The 12,891-nt window shown below is 33.5% G+C and overlaps 1 protein-coding gene and 1 long non-coding RNA gene across 2 annotated transcripts; both read right to left on the reverse strand.

The window, feature by feature from the left end:
- Window positions 1-5,411: 5,411 nt before the first annotated feature.
- On the reverse strand, window positions 5,412-6,120 carry LOC127837982 (uncharacterized). Its single transcript, XR_008029577.1, has 3 exons — window positions 5,973-6,120; window positions 5,552-5,740; window positions 5,412-5,460 (listed from the first exon to the last, which is right to left on the reverse strand). It is a non-coding gene; the product is annotated as an uncharacterized LOC127837982 (long non-coding RNA).
- A 2,331-nt stretch (window positions 6,121-8,451) lies between these two features.
- Window positions 8,452-10,734, reverse strand: LOC127839954 (uncharacterized). Its single transcript, XM_052368346.1, has 6 exons — window positions 10,608-10,734; window positions 10,280-10,421; window positions 10,009-10,144; window positions 9,646-9,795; window positions 8,615-8,711; window positions 8,452-8,522 (listed from the first exon to the last, which is right to left on the reverse strand). The coding sequence occupies exons 3-6, from the start codon at window positions 10,021-10,023 to the stop codon at window positions 8,452-8,454; spliced, it is 333 nt and encodes a 110-aa protein (XP_052224306.1). The 5' UTR covers window positions 10,024-10,144; window positions 10,280-10,421; window positions 10,608-10,734.
- Window positions 10,735-12,891: the final 2,157 nt, after the last annotated feature.

The raw sequence follows: 12,891 nt of genomic DNA on the forward strand, positions 1-12,891 counted from the left end.
GACTTGCCGAGCCGTTATTTTATTCGTGCCGAGCCTAATATATTACAAAACGGTAAGTCAGTAACCTTTTTTCTGTTTATCATACCTCTACGTCCCTGATTTTGAAGAAATAATGAAAAAATCGCTAAAAAGCTGCAGTTTTAGCGGAAAATGACTTTTGTCGTTTGACGTGTTAATAATGACGTCATAAGCACGCGCGCTTAATATTTGTAAAACACTGTTTTTTTTTGCTGTTTGTGTAGCATTAAGTGTTTAAAATATATTACATATTGTTATCAAATTGTTTGTGTTGTTGAATCTGATTCGATTTTACTAAAAATGATTACTTTATAGTTGATCCGAGTAATAAGACCATCCTCCACACATGACTGATAGAGAACTTCCTGTTGGCCATGATATAAAAATATATCAGGCAACGTTATATCAGGCAGATATCAATGCGGCGGTATGAGAAAAAATAAACTGGCCCGCTTATCCGGGCCGATTTTTCATGTCTGAAAAGAATGGGATCGCGCAGCCTAAACTGAATAAAATGGCGTCCACATTCAGTCTTAGCCAACGGTGATCAATAAAATTAAGCCACAACTCAAGGAAAGAATCGAATATAATGACAAGTGGAACACAATTCTGATAATACATTTTTTGAAACTGTAACTCTTTTGTACATTTGATTGATGCCTCTATTTGAGCTTAAACAGAATTCATCAAACGCAACTTTAATCCGATGCTCATAAGAATAAAATAACAACGATGTGATTTTCCGTTTTCTGTTATTCCATCCGTTTATCTATATTGATATTAAATCACGCTTTTTTAAACCATTGGCCTTGTATCGAATGCTCACCGCTATAAAAAAAAACACGATTTACGAAATCCAATGACTTGTCGGAGCGATAACAATATAGAGGATACTAAGTAGGTTAGCTTTGAATGAATAAGTTTATGTTGCGAGGCTTAGAACACCGGGAGCGCGAGCCTTGGCGAGCGCCTTCGGTGTTTGAGCCGAGCAACATAAACTTCTCTCTATTCAACGCTAATCTTAGTATTCTATTTGTCCCATTGATTTATTTTCAACGTGACATTTAACATAAATAGATCTTATAACCTTAACAATAATTTAAATTCATTCTTAAAAGCGCTTAAAATCTATATCTAACAAATGTAACCATGCGTAGTGATATAGACTGTACTTGTTCTGGTACGCAAAATAGTTTTAACACATTTCACACAAAAACTGTAAAACGAGAAAACATATTACCATATGCCTCGATTCAGTTTTACGCAGCATGCAAATTGTAATCACATTATGACCGCGAAAAGAGTGTACTTTAATATAATTCATTTGATTTTCAACAAAAAAAGATCAAAATCCAATATTGCGGCGATTGCTTCTGGCAAAATGATGTCGATGTCAACATACATGTACATGTAGATTTACACACAGGATCGTTCTAAACATAAATTTTCAAAAAACTATAGGCCTACTCGCCTGTTTTTTTCATGGACGCTGCAGATTTTGATGGCGTCTAGATCTAGCCTTCACATCCCGTTTGTGACCCAAACACAATATTATCCGTAATAATTCGATTAAGCTTTGAAACATTTATTGCAAAATAGTAATTCTTACTGAATAGACTTTCTTTGATAAAATAACAAAGACAAAGTTTATTCATCAAAGTAAATACCCTTAAATTTACTTTCATCCAAAAGCAAAACAAATGGAATACTAAACCAAAATACACACCCATAAGTATGTTCTACATACACAACTTCACATCCAAATAGGCACGAACATTCTGAAAATCAATAACATGAAAAATCTAGATCTACATGTAGATCTAAATCCTTCGTCTCACCGGTTCCATCCGAGGTAAGTAGTCCATAGAATATGCACATTTTCATAATAACATTCAGGATACATTAACACGAAAAAAAACCACGTCTTCAATGTTTTATTCCCAGACACTCGAATACTAGTTTCGTGTACACCAAAAGATGACCTCACATATTAGGAAAATGACGCAAGGACTGTGTCATTTTATGACGCCGTCAATCAGCTGATTCATTATAACGGATGGCGAAAAATTGTCCCTTGACTAGATCGAAAGGTTGGAGGTCGTATAGTTTTAAAGCTAAATTTACTCGACTCTACGTTAGCGATTTCTTATGAAAATCATTTAGTGGTAGAAACAAAAGTAGTCCGTGCACGAGACAGATTTGTTCAACAAGTTGGGATAGAGGTTAGTTTATTTCATGGGATGTTATACCGTCAATGTCAGTATAAAAATGAGAACATTTCTTTATCCTATTACGATATAAAAATCGATAGTATAACAACGACCGTATAAACTTGAGCTTGATACTATCGCTATTTTTAGATCAGATTTGGGGTTTTCCAAAAAATTGAGAGTATGGTTTTGTAAACTACGGAAAGATAAAATCGTAAAAAAATGCGATATCTTATCATTATTAATGGAAAAGGGAGGGCATAATATGATAAATAGAATATTATGTGAGTTTGAGATAAAAAGCCGAGGGCTACCATGGTTCGAGCCGAGCATGATAAACTTGATCTTTATCCAAAATTCACATAATATTCTATATATAACTATCGAAACTTCAAATTATACATTACAAACACACAATCCGAAATACGTTTTGGATTCGTTTGATGCATAAAAATATTTAAATGTTAAATAAAACCCCTCAACGTCCGAATTGTAGTCTCTTAAATCCAGACAGTTTAGCAAAAACTGATGTGTTTCGTCACAGAAAATACGTCATATGAGATACGTCATAAATTGCGTAATTATTGAATGAAAATAAAACTACGGAAAGCTGGTTCTGTAATACAATTTAGTAAAGAAACACAATAGTATGATATGTAATATTAAAGATAACACACGGCAGAGCTGGGCCAGATGTCTATAATCGGCCCTAGCCTCATTATTGCCCTCGTTATGTCGGCAGCGGGCCAATTATAGACCTCCGGCCCAGCTCTGCCGTGTGTTATTGTCTAAATATCAATATTAACTATCTTTTTTAAAGAAAAAAAATGACTTTGTGTGTAGGTAGCTTGCATTTATTCATTTTACACTTGTACACGTATAACTTAATAATCAAACTATCATTATTTATGGCTCTAGCAGACTTAATTGAATATCCAAGTAGAAAGATTGTCATGTTAATGAAAGAAAAAGATTGTTCTGGTAACATTTCATCAATAATTGCTTTTGATATCTGACATTCCCAAAATAAATGTTCTAAATTTTCTTCACTTTGTTTGCAAAATAAACATAATGGGTCATCAGATATTTAAATTTTATTTAAAAGAAAGTATATGTTTAGTTTGGTTTTCAAGTTCTGAATCAAATAAACACAATTCCTCCTCAGCCGTATTGCATTGGTGCTGAAATCCGGAACGGCTTTAGATTTTTCCGCTTGTAAAAATAGTCAAATTTAAATGAAGAGGGTGTTACATTAATACTACGGTCTTTAATTATTATATATTATATTGTTCCTCTTTTACTTTAAAGAAAGTCTTCATATTTGAAAAAAAGAAACATATATATGTTAATATTTATGTTTTCCTTATATTGTCGATGGTAATAGATCTGGAGTTCTACTATTAATCATGCAGTTTATAAAATTGATGCATGGTCGAAACATTATTTGCAGCTTTAAAAATTATTAAAGATTAATTTTGTACTGTCTTATAGACTACATCTGATGAAATGTTTAATTTTACCAAATGCGCTTTAACAAATAAATTAAATTCCATTAAATCATTGTGTATCCCTCCGATGTCCGAATTCGAAAGTAGTGCCTATTACTTACGAATATTCCTTTCATCGGATGGCTGGTATAAAAGGAGCAAAACCATGTTTTCTGAGGGAGTTTGCATTCATGCAGTTTGCTTACTCTTAGACTTAAATGACACGCTGTTTATTGCAATTTTCCAAATTTGACATTTTTCTGTTTATTTTTACTATTGTACACTAAGAAAAAAGAAAAAAAAGACAACAACTTAACTTTGACCATTTTTGTAATCAAAACTATGATATTTATTTTATTGAATTCTAACCAAATGCCTGACCAACAAACTTGTCTCTATCTTTTATCAATCGCTTCATAAATCGGTCTTAGTTTGCATTAACCGAATATATGATCATATTCTACGAGCACATTTAAACGATCAAATTGTTATTTAATGTTGTTAGATTCGTAATCGTTAAACATCATAATATTCGTATGAGTTGCTTGCCTTGTTTTCGAAACGGCGACGACAAAACCAAATTAAATGCGAACACAGTTTCATGTATTGAGTGTTTGGAAAATAACAATAATCGAGCTTTCAACTACTGGATATGATTTACAGAGGCAGGATGATAAACGCTGAAGCCAAAATGGTATGAACGATAAAATAGTAAAATTCAATTTTCTCAAGCAAAACGACTGAAATAAGAATAATTGATGCAAACGAATCAGTCACATCTTAATGTCGAGAATACATGTAAACACATTAAGACTTTTTTCAAGGAACTAAATTTACTGACATTATGTCTTTATGCCCAGTGCGTTACTAACAATCATGCTTGGGATGTAAAACAAAGAAAAAGAACAGCAGTCCTACCAATGGTTTTCATCCTCTAAAGTCGTTTTTGCATTATTTATATTTCAATATCTAAAAATTATATGTAAACCTTTGAACGTAATCTATGACTGCATTAATAGACAATATTTACTGACAATTTACTTCAGCGGAGCGCGCAATATATCGGAGATGATATATAGACATAACAATGTCACGTCTCATGTTAAAACTAGTTTTGCAACTGACCAATCTCAATTTATCTAAATGTATTCATAAAGTTAAAGCAAAGTGTTAGATAAGTGTTATTAAACAGAAAACATACACATTGATATATAGTTGGTATCAAGCATATTGCATCAGATTTCCGGATTATTTTTTAAGAGTTTATATTGTTTCAAAATCTATGGCATATGAGATGTTTAAAAATATAGACAAGTCAATGGTTTGAGTGTGATCTTGCAAAGTACTTACATATTATATTCACAAATATAACATTTTTCAAACGATCATTTTAAGACTTCATTCCACTTTCAAATTAAGTGAATTAGATGTTTAAACAATAAACGCAAACCTTACACCATTACATCGCAACAAAATATTAAATATAGCCTACGTCAATTAATTAAATCTGTCTATGCACACGTATTTAGACAGTATTAATAAATCCCATATTAAACTAATAATGCAACTTATGCAAACATCAGACGAACGAAAATCGTTACAAACTGATACATGTTACTACTCGGAGTAACAAATAGTCTATATAATACAGCACAATACATGGCATTGTAACATTAATAGTTCTGATAAACACCTTTTTGCGGAACATAGTCCAACATCACATCATAGCAGAACTTGAACTGCATCTGTGAAAGACAATATATGTCATTGTAAAAGTAGAAAACGGTTCGTAAAGTGTATAAATATTCATGTCTGAACACTGTTTCAACTACTTACTCAAAAAAACATACAATCCGTGTTATTGCAACTGTATCAAGTAAACATACTTTGCTGCGGATGAGAAGGCTTTTTCCGTACACCATTTTCTTGACTGATTGTAAAATGTTTATCCGCCCATTCTGTTGTAATATGCGATAAATCTCGTTCAATAAAACAGCAACGATTCCGCATTTTTGGAAGCCGCCACTGCAATCATTGATTATTGGATATAACTAATAATTTTGAATAATATGTTTTTTAAACGCTAAAGTGACAAGAGGAATACATTACTTTTTAATAGTCAATATATAGGTTGGTATTCGAATTAGATTTCATGTTTACCAGCATACTAAATAAAACATTTCAAATACATTACAACTGAAAATGTTGGTATATGAGCTTGTTTTAACAAAATAACCTGCCATCAAGCTCTACTAACTTGTCTAGTATCACTATCGGTGTGTCGTCTGTCATTTCGGGCTGCCAAGTGTGCACCGCCTCTATCATCTCAAGCAGTGATTTCCTGTCTGTCGGTATATCTACTCCTTTCCACGATGACAGCACGAAGTGTGTTATGGTTTTGTTGCGGCAAGTTTTGTAATTAAAAGAGAGATTTTTTAAAGTCAACAATAACAATAATAGAAAAAATGTTATAATTGAAAAAAGTAAAAAAATATTCAATAATTATTATCTTCAATGTACCTCCTGTGTCATGGAATAAGTTATGTCAACAAATCCATTATTGTTTGCCTCTTTCAGAACATAGGGGCCTTTTGTTGCATGGTCCCTGTTATTTCTGTCTATTAGTAAGTGTTTCTAGCGATGTAAATACAAAGGCTAATAAATATATTTATGGAATAAATAACATCATTATTATATATATTGACTCAGTAAAACATAAGATTATTAATTACACTGGTTATAAGTGACGCCTCACGGTGTAATACAAGGTCATTAATTTAATATTGGTCGAGAGCGTAGACCGGCCAAACATACATACACTACCGTGTATTACATCGTGCGGAGCTAGGAAGAAGACTAGTAACGAATTTTACTGACCGAAGACCATTCTTTCTTCAGAAGTAACGTTATAACAGGTGAAAAGTTATTTGTGCATTTTAAATCACTCCATCTCGTTTCTATCATTGGCAATGTTCAACGTTACTGACTGGATATGAAGGGAAACTGCCATAACATGGAACAAGCCGTGCCATAATATGGAACAAGCCGAACAACACACCGTCAGAAAGGTACCTGGCTAAGCCAATCAAAAACGAGTATTCTGTACAAAGTAATTTACATGTGTTGTATATTTGACGCAAACAATAATATATTGCAACGATAAATCATAACTCTTTTAGTTCTAATAAAAAGCTCCATTGTATCCCGCAAACGAACACAAAACAATCCCGATAATTATAAAGGCATGCTTAGTTATAGCCAAAATATTTGTGCATAAAAAACATATTTTTCCATCCAAAACTAATATTACCAGTTCAATGTCATCCGATGCAAGATCAATCACCGTTATTGAGCCAAGTTGTTCCAGATCGACTTTTGTCCATCGTGTGTCGTTCTTCATGCGTCGTCAGTCGAGCGTCGTCTGTCATCAACAATACTTCGGAGGCCACTTTTATTGCCCCGTCTTAATGGTACATGGCAAGCATATTTGCCCTTATAATTAAGTTGGTCATATTTGAAACCGGGTCACTATAGAATTCACATCTATTGTCCAATCTTCATAAAACTTTGTCAGAACATTTGTTCTAGTAATGTCTTTGCGGAGTTCACAAATGGTTCAGGTTCGGTGAAAAACATGACCGCCAGGGGACGGGCAGTTTTCTTTATGGCTGTATATAAACCTTTTGAACACTATAGAAGTCACATTGTTAATCCAATCTCCATGAAACTTTGTCAGAATATTTTTTCTTATGATAACTGGGTCGACTTCGAAAATGGTTTCAGTCTGTTTCAAAATGGCCGCCAGGAGACGTTTTCCTTATATGGCTTAAGTAAAACCTTGTTTACACTTTAAAAGTCACATTTATATTCCAATATTCATGAAACTTGGTCGAAACTTTTGTTGCAAGGCTATCTCAGCTATGTTGAAAACTATTTCCGTTTGTTGAAAACCATAGTCCCCAGGGGGGAGGGGGCTTGCCGGGCATTATTTTAGTATAAATACAGTAAAACCTTGTTTAAAATCTTGAATTCACATGTATTGTTAAATCTTCAAGAAACTTGGTCAGAACAGTTGTTCTTATGATATCTTTGCCAAGTTCGAAAATGGTTCCGGTCTTTTAAAAAATGGCCACCAAGGGGCGGGGCGGTTTCCTTATATGGCTATAGTGGAACTTGGTTCACGCTGTGATGGCCGATGTTATTGTCCCATCTTCATGCAACTTAGTCAGGACATTTGTCCTAATGCAATCTAGGCTTAGTATGGAACTGAGTAACGTGATGTCAAAAACAAGGTCACTTAGTTAAATCTCAACGAACATTGTAGTAGCACTCTAGAGGTGGCATTGTTTGTCCAATCATTCTATGTTCTTATTTAAGAATATCAGCCAAGTTTGAAAATAAAATTGTGATTAGAAATTAAAAATTTATGTTTTTATGAAATACTTTTGATATTCTCAGAATACGGGTCTAAGGTGAGCACCTTAAGGCCCATTGCAATCTTTTTAAAACACTGTCTCATTTATTAAAATTCAAAAACATATTCTATTGAATACGATGAATTATGCTTTTAATGCGATGTTTAAAATGCAAATAACAATAACTCGTTTGTGTTGGTTCCCATACACTATCAAATATACCACATTTTACGTTTGTTATCCATAAACACAATACAACTTCAACAAAGAACCACGTCATCAAAATTATATTAACTTAAATAAATGAAACGGTATGTAGAACTAACTTACAGGGAGATTTATTTCAGCTGGTGGTTCACTCCTCCTATAATGTTGAGGCCGATATGAATCTACTAAAATTGAAAAGAAAATATGTAGATACTTTATAAATTCACATTAAGTGGATATTTAAGGTTTTTTTTCAAAACTACGTAACATGTCTTACTTTCAGCCAAGTTTCCCCCAATATTGCCATATTCTGCCTCTTGACTTGCCACTGGTAGCAAATGTCCTTCACGACTTTCAACACTACGCATGCACAACTGAAATTCCAAATTGTACAGTTCATGTATTGAAAACAAATCTTGAAAATATTTCATAAGCAGGCCGGCGACATGCAAGTTTCATTATTTGGGCAAGTCTGGCGTAGCTCGAAACCTTTGCGCCATTGAGAAGTGCATATGTTATCGCTAAACATCCTTACATATATCCCATATGCAGTTAAAAAATAATAATACCGTGTGTGCGTTTATGTGTGTGCTATCAAGAATTGTATGCGCTTATTTTTTATGATAATGTACGTCTTGTAATGTTATAGATTTGTTCGTTAGATTTATGTAAGATTTTGTTTCCAAAATTGAAAAATGAAGAAAGAACAAACAAACATGTTTGAATGTTCTTCCATAATACGATGAGTGAGTTTTTTTGACATTGTATAAAATAAATATATAAAATAGATATTTATCCCTGTACTTAAGTAGCATTAAGTGTACAATAAAGCAATGTATAATACGGCTTGAATAGTTGATGGTTGTTCTATTTAAAAAAGCCAAGAAACATAAGTTTCTGTAACATTAAATAACCCTTCAGGTTAGAGTACATGTAAAAGGTAACCGGCATAGACCGCTGGGTGTAATGCATAAGGAAAAAAAAGAATACATTTAGAAATAATACAAGAAACACGTCTACAGACCAAACTCTAGTTTTAACTCGCAGATGAAGAACACGTATTTGGTGTGCTATAGGGCTACAGTTAATTCATTTTGACACTTCTACGAACAAAGGCCAATGGATACTTATAATACAACACATTATTTGTCAATAAATACTGAAATTCATACTAAATGAATTGCCAAGAACGTTGTCGACGACTAGTCCGGGCAAAACCGTAATTGTTCACGGAAAAGGGCGGTCTGAACAGGAGTGGACACGGATTTTGAATAAAGGATACTAATTCATTTATATATTTTTTTTTACTTCGAACTGTTTTTCCAGTCGTGTAGTTGTCAAATTTCTGTCTTTTCCAATCATGAACTGGTGGACACTTTCGAACTGTCGGGTCACCACGTGATGTGTCCCAACCAAAAGAGCTTCAGCCAGGGCCTCATGTAGATAGGTGTATTGTTCCTGTTTACAGACTAGCACAGTATTGGTGCACAAAGTTGCAATAATACAATAAGCATGTGGATGTGCTTTAATCAATGAGCATGTATCTCAAATATCTATTTGTTACGTCCTATATTTATTCTAAATATGTTGATGGCAATAAATGTTCAACACCATCGCAGTCGCAAATATTTAATAAAGATATGAATTGTTTAAAAGTAAATATACATTTACCTTTGTTTGGACCATGCTAACCCTTTGTTCGCGCAACGCTTCAACAATCTGGAATGGTCTGACACAGTTTTCAATTTGTGCTTGTGAAATAAGATTGTCGAGAGCAATAAATGTTCCTGTTCGCCCAACACCAGCGCTGTAAATACAATACGTACTATTCAGCGTGGTTGATCGAATGTTGATAGTAGCAATAATTTCCTTTACTTGCAAACAACCCGTATCATTACAAATCTAAATCAAATATCGTATTATTGAATTCATACTAATATACCTGCAGTGAACCAGAATGGGTGAAATGTGCTCTTTCTGAGTATCCACCGCTCTCCAGAATTCTACAAGACACCAGGCTCGGGAACACCTTTGTCTGGCCACGATTTGAGATGAAACTGCTTGACCACCCTGGTATCATATCCCTGTTGACCCCAATAAAGTCAATACGTACTGAAGAATACCGAAAATATTTAAGTGAATCAAATAATGAATTATCAAACGTATGCTTGTATCTTTAATACTGGTTTAATAGAACACGTATGGGGAGTTAATGAAATAACCGCCCACTGTAGACCGGTTGCAATAACGATAACGATATTGAAGCAGACCTTCATGATTGTAAAAGTCCTGATGTTGTAATCAAACATCTCCTCGACATCAACGTACTTGACGTCAATTCGTCCGTACTTGCTCACACCGTTCAACTCCTCGGGCCAATATTGTAAGCATTTCATCTGCATTATAATATTTTGGGTAAAGCACCTTAAATGTGTGTGGCATAATAAGAAATACAATATCAGCGTGTCTTTAAAAGTCTAATACGTTTGCTATAAATGTCAACATATATATCAACAATTATCATATATAAGGTACTCTAATTATGCTTATGTTTCGATTTTAAATAGCATGTACTGAAAGCTCAACATCAGGGATATACCGTTTCCCTTTCAATCAAGCATCACAATCTTGTCCACCCTCTGCTGCCATATCATACGCCATAAGTCATCTAAATTTTTCTCCGTTGCACCTTTTTAAAAGAGACTTGAAATTTGTATGTTATACCAACCGAGTTTAAATTGATACAATATATTCTGCGAAATGTTTCTTTACCGAAAGGAAGAAATTCGCTATACTCAATAAACGGAAGATACACGGAATATACTCTATTGATGTTGTTGTTTGTTTTAAATTACGATGTTTTACTTACCCTGCGAAGCGATGAATTTATTTGCCTTCTCAAAGTGCATTACACAAAAATCTTATTTAAGCATTCAATTAATTTAAGTATTATAATTTACATTTTTATTTAAAAAAAATCATTAAATTATCTCTTAACGTAATTTATCAGGCCATGTCTTGAACAATTTAGATGAAACGAAATTCATATTGATGATAAGGATTACACTGATGTAACAGAAATAAAAACGTTTACGTGTATATAGCTCGAGTTGATATACTCAGATTCTCCATCGAACTCTATTGTCAAGGGCACACGGTTATAATCGTCTGAAATAAATGACCGTCTGGTATAACATTAAGGACCATTACGTTATAAGACGAATTTCTGGTTTAAAAAATGTACATTTATGATTATTGTAAGTGCCTCTGAAACAATGACATATGAAATTTATTTATACGATACGGTATTTTGAGTAATTTACCTTTAATCGTTTTACCTTTTTACCGTTTTACTGGACCTGTCAAAATCCAAATAAAACTTAACGTACATGCATACATCTGCTTGTAGCGATTCCTGCCTTTGTTTCCGTCGGAAGATGCTATGTCGTGCTTATGGATAAGCCCGCTTCTTAATTTCTTAAATAGAATAAATCTATTGTTACGATGATGTTTAATAATGAAACATAAAACTGATTATTAAAGTTTATACTTGGACTATTTCGTACTTTAAATTCTTCTTCAAAGAATGTTGAACCACTTCGAAATTTCTCGTGGATGTAGTCCCAGAGTTCATGAATTTTTATTCCACGGCTAAAGGTCTTGAAGCTGTAGTAATCATGGTCATCACTTGGGACGGGATTCTCTTTGCCAGACAACAAACTGCTGACATCTACAATTTCAGTAGAAATATTTGAAACATTTTGCAAAGATGTAATGCTCTATATAACATATTCAGATGCTTGTTTATAAAGATTAAACGTTTATATGCATTTTCGTTTACGCCATGTGGTGCTTTTTAATAGTATGTGCCACCTTATATGTGCAATTGGGCGTTCATCGTTTATTTTCCGAAATGTTTATGATGATGTCTACTGCTCGATACGTATTCTTAGTTTCGCTTATACATTTATTCATCTTAAATGAAATATTTTAAGTTATGTGCACTTATATTTCAAAAATATGTTCACGTATACTTGTTGAAGCGACGTTCGCTTTGTCTTCTACGGAGTCGTTTTTTCCATCATAAGCCCGATCGAGATGATCAAATCTCGTATAGAAACTTGTCTCTACTTTTGCCGATGTAGATATTTTAGTATGACATTCTTTACTGAAATTAAATCAATCATAAGATCTGACAGGAATGATATTGTTTTTAAACAATGGACTAAATAAAAGTCCGCGACTTGATATTACTTTGTATTGTAATATTATAATATTGTTACATGCAAAAGTAACTTACGCATGTAGCTTTTGCCGCCTGCAATATAAGGTAAATACAGTCATTCCTATTATGATAACAACAGCTGCGACGCAACCGCCAACTATTCAAGCCACGTTTACGGTTCTACTTTCTCCCATCTGTTTGTGTTCTGAAATTGAACACTATATTTATAAATTGGTACTTTACATATGAAACCTGCTTTATATTTTTCTCTCTTGTATGTTCATGCGCGTGTTCTGTGAAGGTAAAGACAAGTTTCGTGAAGCATTCAC

This window comes from Dreissena polymorpha, chromosome 7 (assembly GCF_020536995.1).
Source record: "Dreissena polymorpha isolate Duluth1 chromosome 7, UMN_Dpol_1.0, whole genome shotgun sequence".
Lineage (NCBI taxonomy): Eukaryota > Metazoa > Mollusca > Bivalvia > Myida > Dreissenidae > Dreissena > Dreissena polymorpha.

Excerpts from the sequence above, each read along its gene's own strand:
- LOC127839954 (XM_052368346.1), bottom strand. Across the intron at positions 8,712-9,645 it reads GACTGGAAAAACAGTTCGAA|TTGTGCATGCGTAGTGTTGA; the intron begins GTAAAAAAAAAT and ends TTGGAATTTCAG. Across the intron at positions 8,523-8,614 it reads TGGGGGAAACTTGGCTGAAA|TAGATTCATATCGGCCTCAA; the intron begins GTAAGACATGTT and ends TTTCAATTTTAG.